This window comes from Chiloscyllium plagiosum, unplaced genomic scaffold (assembly GCF_037043375.1).
Source record: "Chiloscyllium plagiosum isolate Xiang-an unplaced genomic scaffold, Cpla_swu_hap1 HiC_scaffold_50, whole genome shotgun sequence".
Taxonomy (NCBI): Eukaryota; Metazoa; Chordata; class Chondrichthyes; order Orectolobiformes; family Hemiscylliidae; genus Chiloscyllium; species Chiloscyllium plagiosum.
The window spans coordinates 58,518,066-58,543,746 of record NW_028270188.1 but is presented as its reverse complement, the minus strand read 5'-3'; the positions used below and the strand labels follow the sequence as shown (position 1 = coordinate 58,543,746).

The following is a 25,681-nucleotide window of genomic DNA, read 5'->3' as shown; positions in this document are numbered from 1 at the left end:
ATGTTGATAGTGGGGGGGATTCAGTGATGGTAACACCATTGAACATCAAGGGGGCGATGGTTAGATTCTCTCTCAATGGGAGCCCCCAGGATGTTGATAGTGGGGGGGGGGGATTCAGTGATGGTAACACCATTGAACATCAAGGGGGCGATGGTTAGATTCTCTCTCAGTGGGAACCCCAGGATGTTGATAGTGGGGGGGGGATTCAGTGATGGTAACACCATTGAACATCAAGGGGGCGATGGTTAGATTCTCTCTCAATGGGAACCCCCAGGATGTTGATAGTGGGGGGGGGGATTCAGTGACGGTAACACCATTGAACATCAAGGGGGGCGATGGTTAGATTCTCTCTCAATGGGAACCCCCAGGATGTTGATAGTGGGGGGGGGGATTCAGTGATGGTAACACCATTGAACATCAAGGGGGCGATGGTTAGATTCTCTCTCAATGGGAGCCCCCAGGATGTTGATAGTGGGGGGGGATTCAGTGACGGTAACACCATTGAACATCAAGGGGTGATGGTTAGATTCTCTCTCAATGGGAGCCCCCAGGATGTTGATAGTGGGGGGGGGGAAATTAAGTGATGGTAACACCATTGAACATCAAGGGGGCGATGGTTAGATTCTCTCTCAATGGGAGCCCCCAGGATGTTGATAGTGGGGGGGGGATTCAGTGATGGTAACGCCATTGAACATCAAGGGGGTGATGGTTAGATTCCTCTCTCAATGGGAACCCCAGGATGTTGATAGTGGGGGGGGGGATTCAGTGACGGTAACACCATTGAACATCAAGGGGGTGACGGTTAGATTCTCTCTCAACGGGAGCCCCCAGGATGTTGATAGAGGGGGGCAGGGGGATTCAGTGATGGTAACGCCATTGAACATCAAGGGGGCGATGGGTAGATTCTCTCTCAATGGGAACCCCAGGATGTTGATAGTGGGGGGGGGATTCAGTGACGGTAACACCATTGAACATCAAGGGGGCGATGGTTAGATTCTCTCTCAATGGAACCCCCAGGATGTTGATAGTGGCGGGGGGGGATTCAGTGATGGTAACGCCATTGAACGTCAAGGGGGCGATGGTTAGATTCTCTCTCAATGGGAACCCAGGATGTTGATAGTGGGGGGGGGGATTCAGTGATGGTAACACCATTGAACATCAAGGGGGCGATGGTTAGATTCTCTCTCAATGGGAACCCCCAGGATGTTGATAGTGGGGGGGAGGGGGGGGGATTCAGTGATGGTAACACCATTGAACATCAAGGGGGAGATGGTTAGATTCTCTCTCAATGGGAACCCCAGGATGTTGATAGTGGGGGGGGATTCAGTGATGGTAACACCATTGAACGTCAAGGGGGTGATGGTTAGATTCTCTCTCAATGGGAACCCCCAGGATGTTGATAGTGGGGGGGGGATTCAGTGATGGTAACACCAGTGAACATCAAGGGGGCGATGGTTAGATTCTCTCTCAATGGGAGCCCCCAGGATGTTGATAGTGGGGGGGGGGGGGGGGGGATTCAGTGATGGTAACACCATTGAACATCAAGGGGCGATGGTTAGATTCTCTCTCAATGGGAACCCCAGGATGTTGATAGTGGGGGGGGATTCAGTGATGGTAACACCATTGAACATCAAGGGGGAGATGGTTAGATTCTCTCTCAATGGGAACCCCCAGGATGTTGATAGTGGGGGGGGATTCAGTGATGGTAACACCATTGAACATCAAGGGGGCGATGGTTAGATTCTCTCTCAATGGGAGCCCCCAGGATGTTGATAGTGGGGGGGGGGGATTCAGTGATGGTAACACCATTGAACATCAAGGGGGGCGATGGTTAGATTCTCTCTCAGTGGGAACCCCAGGATGTTGATAGTGGGGGGGGGATTCAGTGATGGTAACACCATTGAACATCAAGGGGGCGATGGTTAGATTCTCTCTCAATGGGAACCCCCAGGATGTTGATAGTGGGGGGGGGATTCAGTGACGGTAACACCATTGAACATCAAGGGGGGCGATGGTTAGATTCTCTCTCAATGGGAACCCCCAGGATGTTGATAGTGGGGGGGGGGATTCAGTGATGGTAACACCATTGAACATCAAGGGGGCGATGGTTAGATTCTCTCTCAATGGGAGCCCCCAGGATGTTGATAGTGGGGGGGGATTCAGTGACGGTAACACCATTGAACATCAAGGGGGTGATGGTTAGATTCTCTCTCAATGGGAGCCCCCAGGATGTTGATAAGTGGGGGGGGGGGAAATTAAGTGATGGTAACACCATTGAACATCAAGGGGGCGATGGTTAGATTCTCTCTCAATGGGAGCCCCCAGGATGTTGATAGTGGGGGGGGGATTCAGTGACGGTAACACCATTGAACATCAAGGGGGGGCGATGGTTAGATTCTCTCTCAATGGGAACCCCCAGGATGTTGATAGTGGGGGGGGGGGGGGGGGGGGGAATTCAGTGCTCCACAGGGATCGGTGCTGGGTCCATTGTTGTTTGTCATTTATACAAACGGTTTGAATGAGAACATGAGAAGTATGGGTGGTAAGTTTGCAAATGACACCAAGATTGAGAGCGCAGTGGACAGCGAAGAAGGTTACCGACGGTTAGAAAGAGATCGACGTCATTTGGGTGAATGGGCTGATGGAGGTTAATTTGGATAATTGTGAGGTGTTGCTAAACAAACAAGAGGAAGTCTTATAACAGTGAAAAGACGGACCCGAAGGAATATTGTAGAACGGAGGGCCTAGGGGTTCAGGTGAGGTTTGTGTCATGGGGGTTTCACAAACACACTTGGCGTCATGGCTCAGACCTTTGAGGACAGGAGTTGGGGGACATCATGTTGGGGTTGTACAGGACATTGGTGAGGTCTCGTCTGGAGGACTGTGTCCAATTCTGTCGCCCAGTTACAGGAAGGAGATTATTAAACTTGAAAGGGTTCAGGAAAGGCTTACAAGGACGTTGGGGGGGTTTGAGCTCCAGGGAGGGGCTGAACAGGCCGGGGCTGTTTTCCCTGGAGGGTCGGAGGCTGAGGGGTGACTTTATAGAGGTTTGTAAAATCATGAGGGGGCATAGATCGGGTCCTTTCCCTTGGGTGGAGAATTTGAGACTGGGAGCCATGTTTTAATAGGGCATGATGGGTAATTTCATTTTTACACAGAGGGTGAGGTGGATTGAATTGCCTGGGGAGGAGGTGGTTGAAAGTACAGTTACAACATTTAGAGTCATAGAGATGTACAGCACAGAAACAGACCCTTCGGCCCAACCCATCCATGCCGACCTGATATCCCAACTCAATCTAGTCCCACCTGCCAGCACCCGGCCCATATCCCTCCAAACCCTTCCTATTCATATACCCATCCAAATGCCTCTTAAATGTTGCAATTGTACCAGCCTCCACCACATCCTCTGGCAGCTCATTCCATACACGTACCACCCTCTGTGTGAAAAAGTTGCCCCTTAGGTCCCTTTTATATCTTTCACCTCTCACCCTAACCCTATGCCCCTCTAGTTCTGGACTCACCCACCCCAGGGAAAAGACTTTGCCTATTTACCCTATCCATGCCCCCTCATGATTTTATAAACCTCTATAAGGTCACCCCTCAGCCTCCGACGCTCCAGGGAAAACAGCCCCAGCCTGTTCAGCCTCTCCCTGTAGCTCAGATCCTCCAACCCTGGCAACATCCTTGTAAATCTTTTCTGAACCCTTTCAAGTTTCACACCATCTTTCCGATAGGAAGGAGACCAGAATTGTACACAATATTCCAACAGTGGCCTAACCAATGTCCTGTACAGCCGCAACATGACCTCCCAACTCCTGTACTCAATACTCTGACCAATAAAGGAAAGTATACCAAACGCCGCCTTCACTATCCTATCTACCTGCGACTCCACTTTCAAGGAGCTATGAACCTGCACTCCAAGGTCTCTTTGTTCAGCAACACTCCCTAGGACCTTACCATTAAGTGTATAAGTCCTGCTAAGATTTACTTTCCCAAAATGCAGCACCTCGCATTTATCTGAATTGAACTCCATCTGCCACTTCTCAGCCCATTGGCCCATCTGGTCCAGATCCTGTTGTAATCTGAGGAAACCCTCTTCGCTGTCCACTACACCTCCGATTTTGGTGTCATCTGCAAACTTACTAACTGTACCTCTTATGCTCGCATCCAAATCATTTATGTAAATGACAAAAAGTAGAGGGCCCAGCACCGATCCTTGTGGCACTCCACTGGTCACAGGCCTCCAGTCTGAAAAACAACCCTCCACCACCACCCTCTGTCTTCTCCCTTTGAGCCAGTTCTGTATCCAAATGGCTACTTCTCCCTGTATTCCGTGAGATCTAACCTTGCTCACCAGTCTCCCATGGGGAACCTTGTCGAACGCCTTACTGAAGTCCATATAGATCACATCTACCGCTCTGCCCTCATCAATCCTCTTTGTTACTTCTTCAAAAAACTCAATCAAATTTGTGAGACACACGTTTAAAAGACATTTGGATAAGTACATGAATGGGAAAGGTTTGGAGGGGGTTATGGACCAGGACAGGTAAGTGTGGGACAAGTTTAGTTTGGTATTGTAGACTGGTTTGGACAAAAGGGCCTGTTTCTATGCTGTATGTCTCTGAGGGAAAGATATAAAAGGGACCCAAGGGGCAAATTTTTCACACAGGGTGGTACGTGTATGGAATGAGCTGCCAGAGGAAGTGGTGGAGGCTGGTACAATGACAACATTTAAGAGGTATTTGGATGGGTATTTGAATAGGAAGGGTTTGGAGGGATATGGGCCGGGTGCTGGCAAGTGGGACTAGATTGGGTTGGGATATCTGGGTCAGCATGGACGGGTTGGGCCGAAGGGTCTGTTTGCATGTGATGACAAGGTAGAGAGTTTCTGTTTGTCTTGCTAAGACATTATCATCCAATATCATCATGTTTTATATAAAAGAAAATGGATTCCTCAGAGGAAAAGCATTTGGGAAGAGGGATGACATCTTGGCGTAATGACAGACAGTTGCTGAGCGATGGACGGTGTTTTACACAACTCCTTGTCAATCTCTGCCTGGGATTTCAGCATAAGCACATAACTGCTCTGCAACTCACCTCCAGCGGAAAGTTCTGGAACAGAATAGGAACAATTAAAATTTTCTATCGGAGCACGAAGCTTGGGGAGACATTGGTGGCACAGTGGTTGGCACCACTGGCTCACGGCGCCAGGGAACCAGGTACAATTCCAGCCTCGGGGCAACAGTCTGTCTGGGGTTTGCACATTCTCCTCTGTATCTGCATGGGTTTCCTCCAGGGATGTGCGGGTGAGGGTGAATTGGCCATGCTAAATTGTCCCATAGTGCCCAGGGATGTGCAGGTTAGGGTGGATTGGCCATGCTAAATTGTCCCATAGTGCCCAGGGATGTGCAGGTTAGGGTGGATTGGCCATGCTAAATTGTCCCATAGTGCCCAGGGATGTGCAGGTTAGGGTGGATTGGCCATGCTAAATTGTCCTGTAGTGCCCAGGGATGTGTAGGTTAGGGTGGATTGGCCATGCTAAATTGTCCTGTAGTGCCCAGGGATGTGCAGGTTAGGGTGGATTGGCCGTGCTAAATTGTCCCGTAGTGCCCAGGGATGTGCAGGTTAGGGTGGATTGGCCATGCTAAATTGTCCCATAGTGCCCAGGGATGTGCAGGTTAGGGTGGATTGGCCATTCTAAATTGTCCCATAGTGCCCCAGGGATGTGCAGGTTAGGGTGAAATGGCCATGCTAAATTCTCCCATAGTGCCCCAGGGATGTGCAGGTTAGGGTGGATTCGCCATGCTAAATTGTCCCATAGTGCCCCAGGGATGTGCAGGTTAGGGTGGATTCGCCATGCAAAATTCTCCCATAGTGCCGAGGGATGTGCAGGTTAGGGTGGATTGGCCATGCTAAATTGTCACATAGTGCCCAGGGATGTGCAGGTTAGGGTGGATTGGCCATGCTAAATTGTCCCATAGTGTCCAGGGATGTGCAGGTTAGGGTGGATTGGCCATGCTAAATTGTCCCATAGTGCCCATGGATGTGCAGGTCAGGGTGGATTGGCCATGCTAAATTGTCCCATAGTGCCCCAGGGATGTGCAGGTTAGGGTGAAATGGCCATGCTAAATTGTCCCATAGTGCCCCACGGATGTGCAGGTTAGGGTGGATTCGCCATGCTAAATTGTCCCATAGTGCCCCAGGGATGTGCAGGTTAGGGTGGATTGGCCATGCTAAATTGTCCCATAGTGTCCAGGGATGTGCTGGTTAGGGTGGATTGGCCATGCTAAATTGTCCCATAGTGCCCAGGGATGTGCAGGTTAGGGTGGATTGGCCATGCTAAATTGTCCCGTAGTGTCCAGGGATGTGCGGGTTAGGGTGGATTGGCCATGCTAAATTGTCCCATAGTGCCCCAGGGATGTGCAGGTTAGGGTGAAATGGCCATGCTAAATTGTCCCATAGTGCCCCACGGATGTGCAGGTTAGGGTGGATTCGCCATGCTAAATTGTCCCATAGTGCCCCAGGGATGTGCAGGTTAGGGTGGATTGGCCATGCTAAATTGTCCCATAGTGTCCAGGGATGTGCTGGTTAGGGTGGATTGGCCATGCTAAATTGTCCCATAGTGCCCAGGGATGTGCAGGTTAGGGTGGATTGGCCATGCTAAATTGTCCCGTAGTGTCCAGGGATGTGCGGGTTAGGGTGGATTGGCCATGCTAAATTGTCCCATAGTGCCCAGGGATGTGCAGGTTAGGGTGGATTGGCCATGCTAAATTGTCCCATAGTGCCCAGGGATGTGCAGGTTAGGGTGGATTGGCCATGCTAAATTGTCCCATAGTGCCCAGGGATGTGCAGGTTAGGGTGGATTGGCCATGCTAAATTGTCCCATAGTGCCCAGGGATGTGCAGGTTAGGGTGGATTGGCCATGCTAAATTGTCCTGTAGTGCCCAGGGATGTGCAGGTTAGGGTGGATTGGCCGTGCTAAATTGTCCCGTAGTGCCCAGGGATGTGCAGGTTAGGGTGGATTGGCCATGCTAAATTGTCCCATAGTGCCCAGGGATGTGCAGGTTAGGGTGGATTGGCCATTCTAAATTGTCCCATAGTGCCCCAGGGATGTGCAGGTTAGGGTGAAATGGCCATGCTAAATTCTCCCATAGTGCCCCAGGGATGTGCAGGTTAGGGTGGATTCGCCATGCTAAATTGTCCCATAGTGCCCCAGGGATGTGCAGGTTAGGGTGGATTCGCCATGCAAAATTCTCCCATAGTGCCGAGGAATGTGCAGGTTAGGGTGGATTGGCCATGCTAAATTGTCACATAGTGCCCAGGGATGTGCAGGTTAGGGTGGATTGGCCATGCTAAATTGTCCCATAGTGTCCAGGGATGTGCAGGTTAGGGTGGATTGGCCATGCTAAATTGTCCCATAGTGTCCAGGGATGTGCAGGTTAGGGTGGATTGGCCATGCTAAATTGTCCCATAGTGCCCATGGATGTGCAGGTCAGGGTGGATTGGCCATGCTAAATTGTCCCATAGTGCCCCAGGGATGTGCAGGTTAGGGTGAAATGGCCATGCTAAATTGTCCCATAGTGCCCAACGGATGTGCAGGTTAGGGTGGATTCGCCATGCTAAATTGTCCCATAGTGCCCCAGGGATGTGCAGGTTAGGGTGGATTGGCCATGCTAAATTGTCCCATAGTGTCCAGGGATGTGCTGGTTAGGGTGGATTGGCCATGCTAAATTGTCCCATAGTGCCCCAGGGATGTGCAGGTTAGGGTGGATTGGCCATGCTAAATTGTCCCATAGTGTCCAGGGATGTGCTGGTTAGGGTGGATTCGCCATGCTAAATTGTCACATAGTGCCCAGGGATGTGCAGGTTAGGGTGGATTGGCCATGCTAAATTGTCCCATAGTGTCCAGGGATGTGCAGGTTAGGGTGGATTGGCCATGCTAAATTGTCCCATAGTGTCCAGGGATGTGCAGGTTAGGGTGGATTGGCCATGCTAAATTGTCCCATAGTGCCCAGGGATGTGCAGGTGAGGGTGGATTGGCCATGCTAAATTGTCCCATAGTGCCCAGGGATGTGCAGGTTAGGGTGGACTGGCCATGCTAAATTGTCCCATAGTGCCCAGGGATGTGCAGGTTAGGGTGGATTGGCCATGCTAAATTGTCCCATAGTGCCCAGGGAGGTGCAGGTTAGGGTGGATTAGCCATGCTAAATTGTCCCGTAGTGCCCAGGGATGTGCAGGTTAGGGTGGATTGGCCATGCTAAATTGTCCCATAGTGCCCCAGGGATGTGCAGGTTAGGGTGGATTGGCCGTACTAAATTGTCCCACAGTGCCCCAAGGATGTGCAGGTTAGGGTGGATTAGCCATGCTAAATTGTCCCATAGTGCCCCAGGGATGTGCAGGTTGGGGTGAAATGGCCATGCTAAATTGTCCCATAGTGCCCAGGGATGTGCAGGTTAGGGTGGATTGGCCATGCTACATTGTCCCGTAGTGTCCAGGGATATGCAGGTCAGGGTGGATTAGCCATGCTAAATTGTCCCATAGTGTCCAGGGATGTGCAGGTTAGGGGGGAATTGGCCATGCTAAATTGTCCCATAGTGCCCAGGGATGTGCAGGTTAGGGTGGATTGGCCATGCTAAATTGTCCCGTAGTGCCCAGGGATGTGCAGGTTAGGGTGGATTGGCCATGCTAAATTGTCCCATAGTGTCCAGGGATGTGCAGGTTAGGGGGGAATTGGCCATGCTAAATTGTCCCATAGTGCCCAGGGATGTGCAGGTTAGGGTGGATTGGCAATGCTAAATTGTCCCATACTGTCCAGGGATGTGCAGGTCAGGGTGGATTGCCCATGCTAAATTGTCCCATAGTGCCCAGGGATGTGCAGGTTAGGGTGGATTGCCCATGCTAAGTTGTCCCATAGTGCCCCAAGGATGTGCAGGTTAGGGTGGATTGGCCATGTAAATTGTCCCACAGTGTCCAGGGATGTGCAGGTTAGGGTGGATTGGCCATGCTAAATTGTCCCATAGTGTCCAGGGATGTGCAGGTTAGGGTGGATTGGCCATGCTAAATTGTCCCATAGTGTCCAGGGATGTACAGGTTAGGGTTGATTGGCCATGCTAAATTGTCCCATAGTGTCCAGGGATGTACAGGTTAGGGTGGATTGGCCATGCTAAATTGTCCCATAGTGCCCAGGGATGTGCAGGTTATGGTGGATTGGCCATGCTAAATTGTCCCATAGTGCCCAGGGATGTGCAGGTTAGGGTGGACTGGCCATGCTGAATTGTCCCATAGTGCCCAGGGATGTGCAGGTTAGGGTGGATTGGCCATGCTAAATTGTCCCACAGTGTCCAGGGATGTGCAGGTTAGGGTGGATTGGCCATGCTAAATTGTCCCATAGTGTCCAGGGATGTGCAGGTTAGGGTGGATTGGCCTTGCTAAATTGTCCCATAGTGTCCAGGGATGTGCAGGTTATGGTGGATTGGCCATGCTAAATTGTCCCATAGTGCCCAGGGATGTGCAGGTTAGGGTGGACTGGCCATGCTGAATTGTCCCATAGTGCCCAGGGATGTGCAGGTTAGGGTGGATTGGCCATGCTAAATTGTCCCACAGTGTCCAGGGATGTGCAGGTTAGGGTGGATTGGCCATGCTAAATTGTCCCATAGTGTCCAGGGATGTGCAGGTTAGGGTGGATTGGCCATGCTAAATTGTCCCATAGTGTCCAGGGATGTACAGGTTAGGGTGGATTGGCCATGCTGAATTGTCCCATAGTGCCCAGGGATGTGCAGGTTATGGTGGATTGGCCATGCTAAATTGTCCCATAGTGTCCAGGGATGTGCAGGTTGGGGTGAAATGGCCATGCTAAATTGTCCCATAGTGTCCAGGGATGTGCTGGTTAGGGTGGATTGGCCATGCTAAATTGTCCTGTAGTGCCCAGGGAGGTGCAGGTTCGGGTGGATTAGCCACGCTAAATTGACCCATAGTGCCCCAGCGATGTGCAGGTTAGGGTGGATTGGCCGTACTAAATTGTCCCACAGTGCCCCAGGGATGTGCAGGTTAGGGTGGATTAGCCATGCTAAATTGTCCCATAGTGCCCCAGGGATGTGCAGGTTGGGGTGAAATGGCCATGCTAAATTGTCCCATAGTGTCCAGGGATGTGCTGGTTAGGGTGGATTGGCCATGCTAAATTGTCCCATAGTGCCCAGGGATGTGCAGGTTAGGGTGGATTTGCCATGCTAAATTGTCCCATAGTGTCCAGGGATGTGCAGGTTAGGGTGGATTCGCCATGCTAAATTGTCCCGTAGTGCCCCAGGGATGTGCAGGTTAGGGTGGATTCGCCATGCAAAATTCTCCCATAGTGCCTAGGGATGTGCAGGTTAGGGTGGATTGGCCATGCTAAATTGTCACATAGTGCCCAGGGATGTGCAGGTTAGGGTGGATTGGCCATGCTAAATTGTCCCATAGTGTCCAGGGATGTGCAGGTTAGGGTGGATTGGCCATGCTAAATTGTCCCATAGTGTCCAGGGATGTGCAGGTTAGGGTGGATTGGCAATGCTAAATTGTCCCATAGTGCCCAGGGATGTACAGGTTAGGGTGGATTGGCCATGCTAAATTGTCCCATAGTGCCCAGGGATGTGCAGGTGAGGGTGGATTGGCCATGCTAAATTGTCCCATAGTGCCCAGGGATGTGCAGGTTAGGGTGGACTGTCCATGCTAAATTGTCCCATAGTGCCCAGGGAGGTGCAGGTTAGGGTGGATTAGCCATGCTAAATTGTCCCATAGTGTCCAGGGAGGTGCAGGTTAGGGTGGATTGGCCATGCTAAATTGTCCCATAGTGCCCCAGGGATGTGCAGGTTAGGGTGGATTGGCCGTACTAAATTGTCCCACAGTGCCCCAAGGATGTGCAGGTTAGGGTGGATTAGCCATGCTAAATTGTCCCATAGTGCCCCAGGGATGTGCAGGTTGGGGTGAAATGGCCATGCTAAATTGTCCCATAGTGCCCAGGGATGTGCAGGTTAGGGTGGATTGGCCATGCTACATTGTCCCGTAGTGTCCAGGGATGTGCAGGTCAGGGTGGATTAGCCATGCTAAATTGTCCCATAGTGTCCAGGGATGTGCAGGTTAGGGGGGAATTGGCCATGCTAAATTGTCCCATAGTGCCCAGGGATGTGCAGGTTAGGGTGGATTGGCCATGCTAAATTGTCCCATAGTGCCCCAGGGATGTGCAGGTTAGGGTGGATTGGCCATGCTAAATTGTCCCATAGTGTCCAGGGATGTGCAGGTCAGGGGGGAATTGGCCATGCTAAATTGTCCCATAGTGCCCAGGGATGTGCAGGTTAGGGTGGATTGGCCATGCTAAATTGTCCCATAGTGTCCAGGGATGTGCAGGTTAGGGGGGAATTGGCCATGCTAAATTGTCCCATAGTGCCCAGGGATGTGCAGGTTAGGGTGGATTGGCAATGCTAAATTGTCCCATACTGTCCAGGGATGTGCAGGTCAGGGTGGATTGCCCATGCTAAATTGTCCCATAGTGCCCAGGGATGTGCAGGTTAGGGTGGATTGGCCATGCTAAGTTGTCCCATAGTGCCCCAAGGATGTGCAGGTTAGGGTGGATTGGCCATGCTAAATTGTCCCATAGTGCCCAGGGATGTGCAGGTTAGGGTGGATTGGCCATGCTAACTTGTCCCATAGTGTCCAGGGATGTGCAGGTTAGGGTGGATTGGCCATGCTAAATTGTCACATAGTGCCCAGGGATGTGCAGGTTAGGGTGGATTGGCCATGCTAAATTGTCCCATAGTGTCCAGGGATGTGCAGGTTAGGGTGGATTGGCCATGCAAATTGTCCCATAGTGCCCCGGGGATGTGCAGGTTAGGGTGGATTGGCCGTACTAAATTCTCCCATAGAGCCCCAGGGATGTCCAGGTTAGGGTGGATTGGCCATGCAAAAGTGTCCCATAGAGCCCCTGGGATGTCCAGGTTAGGGTGGATTGGCCGTACTAAATTCTCCCATAGAGCCCCAGGGACATCCAGGTTAGGGTGGATTGGCCACGCTAAATTGTCCCATAGAGCCCCAGGGATGTGCAGGTTAGGGTGGATTGGCCATGCTAAATTGTCCCATAGAGCCCCAGGGATGTCCAGGTTAGGGTGGATTGGCCGTACTAAATTGTCCCATAGTGCCCCAGGGATGTGCAGGTTAGGGTAGATTGGCCATGCTAAATTGTCCCATAGTGCCCCAGGGATGTGCAGGTTAGGGTGGATTCGCCATGCGAAATTGTCCCGTAGTGTCCAGGGATGTAGAGGCCAGGGTGGATTAGCCATACTAAATTGTCACGTAGTGCCGAGGAATTTGCAGGTTAGAGTGGATTGGCCATGCTAAATTGTCCCATAGTGTCCAGGGATGTGCAGGTTAGGGTGGATTGGCCATGCTAAATTGTCCCATAGTGTCCAGGGATGTGCAGGTTAGGGTGGATTGGCCATGCTAAATTGTCCCATAGTGCCCAGGGATGTGCAGGTGAGGGTGGATTGGCCATGCTAAATTGTCCCATAGTGTCCAGGGATGTGCAGGTTAGGGTGGATTGGCCATGCTAAATTGTCCCATAGTGTCCAGGGATGTACAGGTTAGGGTGGATTGGCCATGCTGAATTGTCCCATAGTGCCCAGGGATGTGCAGGTTATGGTGGATTGGCCATGCTAAATTGTCCCATAGTGCCCAGGGATGTGCAGGTTAGGGTGGATTAGCCACGCTAAATTGTCCCATAGTGCCCCAGCGATGTGCAGGTTAGGGTGGATTGGCCGTACTAAATTGTCCCACAGTGCCCCAGGGATGTGCAGGTTAGGGTGGATTAGCCATGCTAAATTGTCCCATAGTGCCCCAGGGATGTGCAGGTTGGGCTGAAATGGCCATGCTAAATTGTCCCATAGTGTCCAGGGATGTGCTGGTTAGGGTGGATTGGCCATGCTAAATTGTCCCATAGTGCCCAGGGATGTGCAGGTTAGGGTGGATTGGCCATGCTAAATTGTCCCATAGTGTCCAGGGATGTGCAGGTTAGGGTGGATTCGCCATGCTAAATTGTCCCGTAGTGCCCCAGGGATGTGCAGGTTAGGGTGGATTCGCCATGCAAAATTCTCCCATAGTCCCTAGGGATGTGCAGGTTAGGGTGGATTGGCCATGCTAAATTGTCACATAGTGCCCAGGGATGTGCAGGTTAGGGTGGATTGGCCATGCTAAATTGTCCCATAGTGTCCAGGGATGTGCAGGTTAGGGTGGATTGGCCATGCGAAATTGTCCCATAGTGTCCAGGGATGTGCAGGTTAGGGTGGATTGGCCATGCTAAATTGTCCCATAGTGCCCAGGGATGTGCAGGTGAGGGTGGATTGGCCATGCTAAATTGTCCCATAGTGCCCAGGGATGTGCAGGTTAGGGTGGACTGTCCATGCTAAATTGTCCCATAGTGCCCAGGGAGGTGCAGATTAGGGTGGATTAGCCATGCTAAATTGTCCCATAGTGTCCAGGGATGTGCAAGTTAGGGTGGATTGGCCATGCTAAATTGTCCCATAGTGCCCCAGGGATGTGCAGGTCAGGGTGGATTGGCCGTACTAAATTGTCCCACAGTGCCCCAAGGATGTGCAGGTTAGGGTGGATTAGCCATGCTAAATTGTCCCATAGTGCTCCAGGGATGTGCAGGTTGGGGTGAAATGGCCATGCTAAATTGTCCCATAGTGCCCAGGGATGTGCAGGTTAGGGTGGATTGGCCATGCTACATTGTCCCGTAGTGTCCAGGGATGTGCAGGTCAGGGTGGATTAGCCATGCTAAATTGTCCCATAGTGTCCAGGGATGTGCAGATTAGGGGGGGATTGGCCATGCTAAATTGTCCCATAGTGCCCAGGGATGTGCAGGGTAGGGTGGATTGGCCATGCTAAATTGTCCCATAGTGCCCCAGGGATGTGCAGGTTAGTGTGGATTGGCCATGCTAAATTGTCCCATAGTGTCCAGGGATGTGCAGGTCAGGGGGGAATTGGCCATGCTAAATTGTCCCATAGTGCCCAGGGATGTGCAGGTTAGGGTGGATTGGCCATGCTAAATTGTCCCATAGTGTCCAGGGATGTGCAGGTTAGGGGGGAATTGGCCATGCTAAATTGTCCCATAGTGCCCAGGGATGTGCAGGTTAGGGTGGATTGGCAATGCTAAATTGTCCCATACTGTCCAGGGATGTGCAGGTCAGGGTGGATTGCCCATGCTAAATTGTCCCATAGTGCCCAGGGATGTGCAGGTTAGGGTGGATTGGCCATGCTAAGTTGTCCCATAGTGCCCCAAGGATGTGCAGGTTAGGGTGGATTCGCCATGTAAATTGTCCCATAGTGTCCAGAGATGTGCAGGTTATGGTGGATTGGCCATGCTAAATTGTCCCATAGTGCCCAGGGATGTGCAGGTTATGGTGGATTGGCCATGCTAAATTGTCCCATAGTGCCCAGGGATGTGCAGGTTATGGTGGATTGGCCATGCTAAATTGTCCCATAGTGCCCAGGGATGTGCAGGTTAGGGTGGACTGGCCATGCTAAATTGTCCCATAGTGCCCAGGGAGGTGCAGGTTAGGGTGGATTAGCCACGCTAAATTGTCCCATGGTGCCCCAGCGATGTGCAGGTTATGGTGGATTGGCCGTACTAAATTGTCCCACAGTGCCCCAGGGATGTGCAGGTTAGGGTGGATTAGCCCTGCTAAATTGTCCCGTAGTGCCCCAGGGATGTGCAGGTTGGGGTGAAATGGCCATGCCAAATTGTCCCATAGTGTCCAGGGATGTGCAGGTTAGGGTGGATTCGCCATGCTAAATTCTCCCATAGTGCCGAGGAATTTGCAGGTTAGGGTGGATTGGCCATGCTAAATTGTCCCATAGTGCCCAGGGAAGTGCAGGTTAGGGTGGATTGGCCATGCTAAATTGTCCCATAGTGCCCCAGGGATGTGCAGGTTAGGGTGGATTCGCCATGCTAAATTCTCCCATAGTGCCGAGGAATTTGCACGTTAGGGTGGATTGGCCATGCTAAATTGTCCCATAGTGGCCAGGGATGTGCAGGTCAGGGTGGATTGGCCGTGCTAAATTGTCCCATAGTGCCCAGGGATGTACAGGTTAGGGTGGATTGGCAATGCTAAATTGTCCCATAGTGTCCAGGGATGTGCAGGTTAGGGTGGATTGGCCATGCTAAATTGTCCCATAGTGTCCAGGGACGTGCAGTTTAGGGTGGATTGGCCGTGCTAAATTGTCCCACTGTGCCCCAGAGATGTGCAGGTTAGGGTGGATTGGCCATGCTAAATTGTCCCATAGAGCCCCAGGGATGTCCAGATTAGGGTGGATTGGCCGTACTAAATTGTCCCATCGTGCCCCAGGGATGTGCAGGTTAGGGTGGATTAGCCATGCTAAATTGTCCCATAGTGCCCCGGGGATGTGCAGGTTAGGGTGGATTGGCCGTACTAAATTCTCCCATAGAGCCCCAGGGATGTCCAGGTTAGGGTGGATTGGCCATGCAAAAGTGTCCCATAGAGCCCCTGGGATGTCCAGGTTAGGGTGGATTGGCCGTACTAAATTCTCCCATAGAGCCCCAGGGACGTCCAGGTTAGGGTGGATTGGCCACGCTAAATTGTCCCATAGAGCCCCAGGGATGTGCAGGTTAGGGTGGATTGGCCATGCTAAATTGTCCCATAGAGCCCCAGGGATGTCCAGGTTAGGGTGGATTGGCCGTACTAAATTGTCCCATAGTGCCCCAGGGATGTGCAGGTTAGGGTGGATTGGCCATGCTAAATTGTCCCATAGTGCCCCAGGGATGTGCAGGTTAGGGTGGATTCGCCATGCGAAATTGTCCCGTAGTGTCCAGGGATGTAGAGGCCAGGGTGGATTAGCCATACTAAATTGTCACGTAGTGCCGAGGAATTTGCAGGTTAGAGTGGATTGGCCATGCTAAATTGTGCCATTGTGTCCTGGGATGTGCAGGTTAGGGTGGATTCGCCATACTAAATTGTCACGTCGTGCCCAGGGATGTGCAGGTCAGGGTGGATTGGCCATGCGAAACTGTCCCATAATGTCCAGAGATGTGCAGGTTAGGGTGGATTGGCCAAGCTAAATTGTCCCATAGTGCCCTGGGATGTGCAGGTTAGGGTGGATTGGCCATGCTAAATTGTCCCGTAGTGCCCAGGGATGTGCAGGTTAGGGTGGATTGGCCGTACTAAATTGTCCCATAGTGCCCCAGGGATGTGCAGGTTAGGGTGGATTAGCCATGCTAAATTCTTCCATAGTGCCCCAGGGATGTGCAGGTTAGGGTGAAATGGCCATGCTAAATTGTCCCATAGTGTCCAGGGATGTGCAGGTTAGAGTGGGTTGGCCATGCTAAATTGTCCCATTGTGTCCAGGGATGTGCAGGTTAGGGTGGATTGGGCATACTAAATTGTCACGTAGTGCCCAGGGATGTGCAGGTTAGGGGGGATTGGCCATGCTAAATTGTCCCGTAGTGCCCAGGGATGTGCAGGTTAGGGTGAATTGGCCATGCTAAATTGTCCCGTAGTGCCCAGGGATGGGCAGTTTATGGTGGATTGGCCATGCTATATTGTCCCGTAGTGCCCAGGGATGTGCAGGTTAGGGTGGATTGGCCATGTTAAATTTTCCCATCGTGCCCAGGGATGTGCAGGTTCGGGTGGATTGGCAATGCTAAATTGTCCCATAGTGCTCCAGGGATGTGCAGGTTAGGGTGGATTGGCCATGCTAAATTGTCCCATAGTGCTCCAGGGATGTGCAGGTTAGGGTGGATTGGCCATGCTAAATTGTCCCATAGTGCTCCAGGGATGTGCAGGTTAGGGTGGATTGGCCATGCTAAATTGTCCCATAGTGTCCAGGGATGTGCAGGTTAGGGTGGATTGGCCATGCTAAATTGTCCCGTAGTGCCCCAGGGATGTGCAGGTTAGGGTGGATTGGCCATGCTAAATTGTCCCATAGTGCCCCAGGGATGTGCAGGTTAGGGTGGATAGGCCATGCTAAATTGTCCCATAGTGCCCCAGGGATGTGCAGGTTAGGGTGAAATGGCCATGCTAAATTGTCCCATAGTGCCCCAGGGATGTGCAGGTTAGGGTGGATTGGCCATGCTAAATTGTCCCATAGTGCCCCAGGGATGTGCAGGTTAGGGTGGATAGGCCGTACTAAATTGTCCCATAGTGCCCCAGGGATGTGCAGGTTAGGGTGAAATGGCCATGCTAAATTGTCCCATAGTGCCCCAGGGATGTGCAGGTTAGGGTGGATTGGCCATGCTAAATTGTCACATAGTGCCCTGGGATGTGCAGGTTAGGGTGGATTGGCCATGCTAAATTGTCCCATAGTGTCCAGGGATGTGCAGGTTAGGGTGGATTGGCCATGCTAAATTGTCCCATAGTGTCCAGGGATGTGCAGGTTAGGGTGGATTGGCCATGCTAAATTGTCCCATAGTGCCTAGGGATGTGCAGGTCAGGGTGGATTGGCCATGCTAAATTGTCCCATAGTGCCCAGGGAGGTGCAGGTTAGGGTGGATTAGCCATACTAAATTGTCACGTAGTGCCCAGGGATGTGCAGGTCAGGGTGGTTTGGCCATGCTAAATTGTCCCATCGTGTCCAGGGATGTTCAGGTTAGGGGGGAATTGGCCATGCCCAATTGTCCCATAGTGCCCAGGGATGTGCAGGTTAGGGTGGATTGGCAATGCTAAATTGTCCCATAGTGTCCAGGGATGTGCATGTCAGGGTGGATTGCCCATGCTAAATTGTCCCATAGTGCCCAGGGATGTGCAGGTTAGGGTGGATTGGCCATGCTAAATTGTCCCATAGTTTCCTGGGATGTGCAGGTTAGAATGGATTGGCCATGCTAAATTGTCCCATAGTGCCCAGGGATGTGCAGGTTAGGGTGAATTGGCCATGCTAAATTGTCCCATAGTGCCCCAGGGATGTGCAGGTTAGGGCGGATTCGCCATGCTAAATTCTCCCATAGTGCCGAGGAATTTGCAGGTTAGGGTGGATTGGCCATGCTAACTTGTCCCGTAGTGTCCAGGGATGTGCAGGTTAGGGTGAAATGGCCGTGCTAAATTGTCCCATAGTGCCCCAGGGATGTGCAGGTTAGGGTGGATTCGCCTTGCTAAATTGTCCCATAGTGCCCCAGGGATGTGCAGTTTAGGGTGGATTGGCCATGCTAAATTGTCCCATAGTGTCCAGGGATGTGCAGGTTAGGGTGGATTGGCCGTGCTAAATTGTCCCATAGTGTCCAGGGATGTGCAGGTTAGCGGGGAATTGACCATGCTAAATTCTCCCATAGTGCCGAGGAATTTGCAGGTTAGGGTGGATTGGCCATGCTAAATTGTCCCATAGTGCCCCAGGGATGTGCAGGTTAGGGTGGATTGGCCATGTTAAATTGTCCCATACTGCCCAGGGATGTGCAGGTTAGGGTGGATTGGCAATGCTAAATTGTCCCATAGTGTCCAGGGATGTGCAGGTTAGGGTGGATTGGCCATGCTAAATTGTCCCATAGTGCCCAGGGATGTGCAGGTTAGGGTGGATTGGCCATGCTAAATTGTCCCATAGAGCCCCAGGGATGTCCAGGTTAGGGTGGATTAGCCATGCTAAATTGTCCCATCGTGCCCCGGGGATGTGCAGGTTAGGGTGGATTGGCCGTACTAAATTCTCCCATAGAGCCCCAGGGATGTCCAGGTTAGGGTGGATTGGCCATGCTAAATTGTCCCATTGAGCCCCAGGGATGTGCAGGTTAGGGTGGATTGGCCATGCTAAATTGTCCCATAGAGCCCCAGGGATGTCCAGGTTAGGGTGGATTGGCCGTACTAAATTGTCCCATAGTGCCCCAGGGATGTGCAGGTTAGGGTGGATTCGCCATGCGAAATTGTCCCGTAGTGTCCAGGGATGTAGAGGCCAGGGTGGATTAGCCATACTAAATTGTCACGTAGTGCCGAGGAATTTGCAGGTTAGAGTGGATTGGCCATGCTAAATTGTGCCATTGTGTCCTGGGATGTGCAGGTTAGGGTGGATTAGCCATACTAAATTGTCACGTAGTGCCGAGGAATTTGCAGGTTAGGGTGGATTGGCCATGCTAAATTGTGCCATTGTGTCCTGGGATGTGCAGGTTAGGGTGGATTTGCCATACTAAATTGTCCCATAGTGTCTAGAGATGTGCAGGTTAGGGTGGGTTGGCCATGCTAAATTGTCCCATAGTGCCCAGGGATGTGCAGGTTAGGGTGGATTGGCCATGCTAAATTGTCCCATAGTGCCCCAGGGATGTGCAGGTTAGGGTGGATTCGCCATGCGAAATTGTCCCGTAGTGTCCAGGGATGTAGAGGCCAGGGTGGATTAGCCATACTAAATTGTCACGTAGTGCCGAGGAATTTGCAGGTTAGAGTGGATTGGCCATGCTAAATTGTGCCATTGTGTCCTGGGATGTGCAGGTTAGGGTGGATTAGCCATACTAAATTGTCACGTAGTGCCGAGGAATTTGCAGGTTAGGGTGGATTGGCCATGCTAAATTGTGCCATTGTGTCCTGGGATGTGCAGGTTAGGGTGGATTTGCCATACTAAATTGTCCCATAGTGTCTAGAGATGTGCAGGTTAGGGTGGGTTGGCCATGCTAAATTGTCCCATAGTGCCCCAGGGATGTGCAGGTTAGGGTGGATTGGCCATGCTAAATTGTCCCATAGTGCCCCAGGGATGTGCAGGTTAGGGTGGATAGGCCATGCTAAATTGTCCCATAGTGCCCCAGGGATGTGCAGGTTAGGGTGAAATGGCCATGCTAAATTGTCCCATAGTGCCCCAGGGATGTGCAGGTTAGGGTGGATTGGCCATGCTAAATTGTCCCATAGTGCCCCAGGGATGTGCAGGTTAGGGTGGATAGGCCGTACTAAATTGTCCCATAGTGCCCCAGGGATGTGCAGGTTAGGGTGAAATGGCCATGCTAAATTGTCCCATAGTGCCCCAGGGATGTGCAGGTTAGGGTGGATTGGCCATGCTAAATTGTCACATAGTGCCCTGGGATGTGCAGGTTAGGGTGGATTGGCCATGCTAAATTGTCCCATAGTGTCCAGGGATGTGCAGGTTAGGGTGGATTGGCCATGCTAAATTGTCCCATAGTGTCCAGGGATGTGCAGGTTAGGGTGGATTGGCCATGCTAAATTGTCCCATAGTGCCTAGGGATGTGCAGGTCAGGGTGGATTGGCCATGCTAAATTGTCCCATAGTGCCCAGGGAGGTGCAGGTTAGGGTGGATTAGCCATACTAAATTGTCACGTAGTGCCCAGGGATGTGCAGGTCAGGGTGGTTTGGCCATGCTAAATTGTCCCATCGTGTCCAGGGATGTTCAGGTTAGGGGGGAATTGGCCATGCCCAATTGTCCCATAGTGCCCAGGGATGTGCAGGTTAGGGTGGATTGGCAATGCTAAATTGTCCCATAGTGTCCAGGGATGTGCATGTCAGGGTGGATTGCCCATGCTAAATTGTCCCATAGTGCCCAGGGATGTGCAGGTTAGGGTGGATTGGCCATGCTAAATTGTCCCATAGTTTCCTGGGATGTGCAGGTTAGAATGGATTGGCCATGCTAAATTGTCCCATAGTGCCCAGGGATGTGCAGGTTAGGGTGAATTGGCCATGCTAAATTGTCCCATAGTGCCCCAGGGATGTGCAGGTTAGGGCGGATTCGCCATGCTAAATTCTCCCATAGTGCCGAGGAATTTGCAGGTTAGGGTGGATTGGCCATGCTAACTTGTCCCGTAGTGTCCAGGGATGTGCAGGTTAGGGTGAAATGGCCGTGCTAAATTGTCCCATAGTGCCCCAGGGATGTGCAGGTTAGGGTGGATTCGCCTTGCTAAATTGTCCCATAGTGCCCCAGGGATGTGCAGTTTAGGGTGGATTGGCCATGCTAAATTGTCCCATAGTGTCCAGGGATGTGCAGGTTAGGGTGGATTGGCCGTGCTAAATTGTCCCATAGTGTCCAGGGATGTGCGGGTTAGCGGGGAATTGACCATGCTAAATTCTCCCATAGTGCCGAGGAATTTGCAGGTTAGGGTGGATTGGCCATGCTAAATTGTCCCATAGTGCCCCAGGGATGTGCAGGTTAGGGTGGATTGGCCATGTTAAATTGTCCCATACTGCCCAGGGATGTGCAGGTTAGGGTGGATTGGCAATGCTAAATTGTCCCATAGTGTCCAGGGATGTGCAGGTTAGGGTGGATTGGCCATGCTAAATTGTCCCATAGTGCCCAGGGATGTGCAGGTTAGGGTGGATTGGCCATGCTAAATTGTCCCATAGAGCCCCAGGGATGTCCAGGTTAGGGTGGATTAGCCATGCTAAATTGTCCCATCGTGCCCCGGGGATGTGCAGGTTAGGGTGGATTGGCCGTACTAAATTCTCCCATAGAGCCCCAGGGATGTCCAGGTTAGGGTGGATTGGCCATGCTAAATTGTCCCATTGAGCCCCAGGGATGTGCAGGTTAGGGTGGATTGGCCATGCTAAATTGTCCCATAGAGCCCCAGGGATGTCCAGGTTAGGGTGGATTGGCCGTACTAAATTGTCCCATAGTGCCCAAGGGATGTGCAGGTTAGGGTGGATTGGCCATGCTAAATTGTCCCATAGTGCCCCAGGGATGTGCAGGTTAGGGTGGATTCGCCATGCGAAATTGTCCCGTAGTGTCCAGGGATGTAGAGGCCAGGGTGGATTAGCCATACTAAATTGTCACGTAGTGCCGAGGAATTTGCAGGTTAGAGTGGATTGGCCATGCTAAATTGTGCCATTGTGTCCTGGGATGTGCAGGTTAGGGTGGATTAGCCATACTAAATTGTCACGTAGTGCCGAGGAATTTGCAGGTTAGGGTGGATTGGCCATGCTAAATTGTGCCATTGTGTCCTGGGATGTGCAGGTTAGGGTGGATTTGCCATACTAAATTGTCCCATAGTGTCTAGAGATGTGCAGGTTAGGGTGGGTTGGCCATGCTAAATTGTCCCATAGTGCCCAGGGATGTGCAGGTTAGGGTGGATTGGCCATGCTAAATTGTCCCATAGTGCCCCAGGGATGTGCAGGTTAGGGTGGATTCGCCATGCGAAATTGTCCCGTAGTGTCCAGGGATGTAGAGGCCAGGGTGGATTAGCCATACTAAATTGTCACGTAGTGCCGAGGAATTTGCAGGTTAGAGTGGATTGGCCATGCTAAATTGTGCCATTGTGTCCTGGGATGTGCAGGTTAGGGTGGATTAGCCATACTAAATTGTCACGTAGTGCCGAGGAATTTGCAGGTTAGGGTGGATTGGCCATGCTAAATTGTGCCATTGTGTCCTGGGATGTGCAGGTTAGGGTGGATTTGCCATACTAAATTGTCCCATAGTGTCTAGAGATGTGCAGGTTAGGGTGGGTTGGCCATGCTAAATTGTCCCATAGTGCCCAGGGATGTGCAGGTTAGGGTGGATTGGCCATGCTAAATTGTCCCATAGTGCCCAGGGATGTGCAGGTTAGGGTGGATTGGCCATGCTAAATTGTCCCATAGTGCCCAGGGATGTGCAGGTTAGGGTGGATTGGCCATGTTAAATTGTCCCATACTGCCCAGGGATGTGCAGGTTAGGGTGGATTGGCAATGCTAAATTGTCCCATAGTGTCCAGGGATGTGCAGGTTAGGGTGGATTGGCCATGCTAAATTGTCCCATAGTGCCCAGGGATGTGCAGGTTAGGGTGGATTGGCCATGCTAAATTGTCCCATAGAGCCCCAGGGATGTCCAGGTTAGGGTGGATTGGCTGTACTAAATTGTCCCATAGTGCCCCAGGGATGTGCAGGTTAGGGTGGATTAGCCATGCTAAATTGTCCCATCGTGCCCCGGGGATGTGCAGGTTAGGGTGGATTGGCCGTACTAAATTCTCCCATAGAGCCCCAGGGATGTCCAGGTTAGGGTGGATTGGCCATGCTAAATTGTCCCATTGAGCCCCAGGGATGTGCAGGTTAGGGTGGATTGGCCATGCTAAATTGTCCCATAGAGCCCCAGGGATGTCCAGGTTAGGGTGGATTGGCCGTACTAAATTGTCCCATAGTGCCCCAGGGATGTGCAGGTTAGGGTGGATTGGCCATGCTAAATTGTCCCATAGTGCCCCAGGGATGTGCAGGTTAGGGTGGATTCGCCATGCGAAATTGTCCCGTAGTGTCCAGGGATGTAGAGGCCAGGGTGGATTAGCCATACTAAATTGTCACGTAGTGCCGAGGAATTTGCAGGTTAGAGTGGATTGGCCATGCTAAATTGTGCCATTGTGTCCTGGGATGTGCAGGTTAGGGTGGATTAGCCATACTAAATTGTCACGTAGTGCCGAGGAATTTGCAGGTTAGGGTGGATTGGCCATGCTAAATTGTGCCATTGTGTCCTGGGATGTGCAGGTTAGGGTGGATTTGCCATACTAAATTGTCCCATAGTGTCTAGAGATGTGCAGGTTAGGGTGGGTTGGCCATGCTAAATTGTCCCATAGTGCCCAGGGATGTGCAGGTTAGGGTGGATTGGCCATGCTAAATTGTCCCGTAGTGCCCCAGGGATGTGCAGGTTCGGGGGGATTGGCCATGCTAAATTGTCCCGTAGTGCCCAGGGATGTGCAGGTTAGGGTGGATTGGCCATGCTAAATTGTCCCCTAGTGCCCAGGGATGTGCAGGTGAGGGTGGATTGGCCATGCTAAATTGTCCCATAGTGCCCAGGGATGTGCAGGTTAGGGTGGATTGGCCATGCTAAATTGTCCCATAGTGCTGAGGGTCCCTCGATCCTTTGAAATCCTAAGCTGCCCCCCCCCCCCACCACATCCAGAAGATGTGACCAGAACTGACCGGAAGCCAATGCATTAAACGCGTTGTTTAACCAAATACCCAGAGCACTTGTAAAGAGAGACCGTTGGTACAGAGGAGCTTGAAGATTTGAGCACAGAGCCCAGACCTTACTGATCCACCAGTCCCACATGGAATAGTTTCTCCGGGAGGTGGGAAATGAGGGAACAATCCGCGGGGCTCAATTGCTTTCTTTCGTTCTCTGGCAGTCGTCGATGAAGAACATGGAGCAGGAGCTGATATGTCCGCTGTGCAAGGAGATGTACAAGCAACCCATCATCCTGCCCTGCACCCATAACGTCTGCCTGATGTGTGCCACTGAGCTGCTCGTCCAACAGGGCATCACGTGCGCGGAGCCTGCCTCAGAACCCTCCTCTCCCGCCTCCACTCCCATCGTAAGGAGCCCCCGGATGGGCCGAAGGACAGGCACCAAGACCGACAGACTGGACCGTCTGATCCGGGCAGGTGAGCCCCCCCCATCTGAACTCTCCCCACCGCGTAGGCCCGGGGCCTTTTCCTTCCCCACCCCAGCTCCTCCCCAACGGTGCCCACTCCGACGTGAGCTGACCTTTGTGGTCAGAGGTCAGGAGCTCTCGAACCAGTGCTTTCCCAGTGGATCACTCCCCTTCCCCCTCACTCCCACTGGACACCATCCCAGTGGATCACTCCCCTTTCCCCTCACTCCCACTGGACACCATCCCAGTAGATCACTCCCCTTCCCCCTCACTCCCACTGGACACCATCCCAGTGGATCACTCCCCTTCCCCCTCACTCCCACTGGACACCACCCCTGTGGACCACTCCCCTTCCCCCTCACTCCCACTGGACACCATCCCAGTAGATCACTCCCCTTCCCCCTCACTCCCACTGGACACCATCCCAGTGGATCACTCCCCTTCCCCCTCACTCCCACTGGACACCATCCCAGTGGATCACTCCCCTTCCCCCTCACTCCCATTGGACACCACCCCAGTAGATCACTCCCCTTCCCCCTCACTCCCATTGGACACCACCCCAGTGGATCACTCCCCTACCCCCTCACTCCCACTGGACACCATCCCAGTGGATCACTCCCCTTCCCCCTCACTCCCATTGGACACCACCCCAGTGGATCACTCCCCTTCCCCCTCACTCCCATTGGACACCACCCCAGTAGATCACTCCCCTTCCCCCTCACTCCCACTGGACACCATCCCAGTGGATCACTCCCCTTCCCCCTCACTCCCACTGGACACCATCCTGGAGGATCACTCCCCTTCCCCCTCACTCCCATTGGACACCATCCCAGTGGATCACTCCCCTTCCCCCTCACTCCCACTGGACACCATCCCAGTAGATCACTCCCCTTCCCCCTCACTCCCACTGGACACCATCCCAGTGGATCACTCCCCTTCCCCTCACTCCCACTGGACACCATCCCAGTGGATCACTCCCCTTCCCCCTCACTCCCATTGGACACCACCCCAGTGGATCACTCCCCTTCCCCCTCACTCCCACTGGACACCATCCCAGTAGATCACTCCCCTTCCCCCTCACTCCCACTGGACACCACCCCCTGTGGATCACTCCCCTTCCCCCTCACTCCCACTGGACACCATCCTGGAGGATCACTCCCCTTCCCCCTCACTCCCATTGGACACCACCCCAGTAGATCACTCCCCTTCCCCCTCACTCCACTGGACACCATCCCAGTGGATCACTCCCCTTCCCCCTCACTCCCACTGGACACCACCCCTGTGGACCACTCCCCTTCCCCCTCACTCCCACTGGACACCATCCCAGTAGATCACTCCCCTTCCCCCTCACTCCCAATGGACACCATCCCAGTGGATCACTCCCCTTCCCCCTCACTCCCA

At 52.4% G+C, this 25,681-nt stretch overlaps 1 protein-coding gene across 1 annotated transcript in view; it reads left to right on the top strand.

Annotated features, from left to right (window-relative positions):
* Window positions 1–5,115: 5,115 nt before the first annotated feature.
* LOC148135329 (tripartite motif-containing protein 46-like) overlaps window positions 5,116–25,681 on the top strand; it is a 208,591-nt gene continuing 188,025 nt past the window's right edge. Inside the window, exons 1-2 of the mRNA XM_087985125.1 lie at window positions 5,116–5,219; window positions 24,035–24,290. Of these exons, the coding sequence (XP_087841251.1) occupies window positions 24,041–24,290 (250 nt within the window). The 5' untranslated portion in view covers window positions 5,116–5,219; window positions 24,035–24,040. The remainder of the gene's footprint in view (window positions 5,220–24,034; window positions 24,291–25,681) is intronic.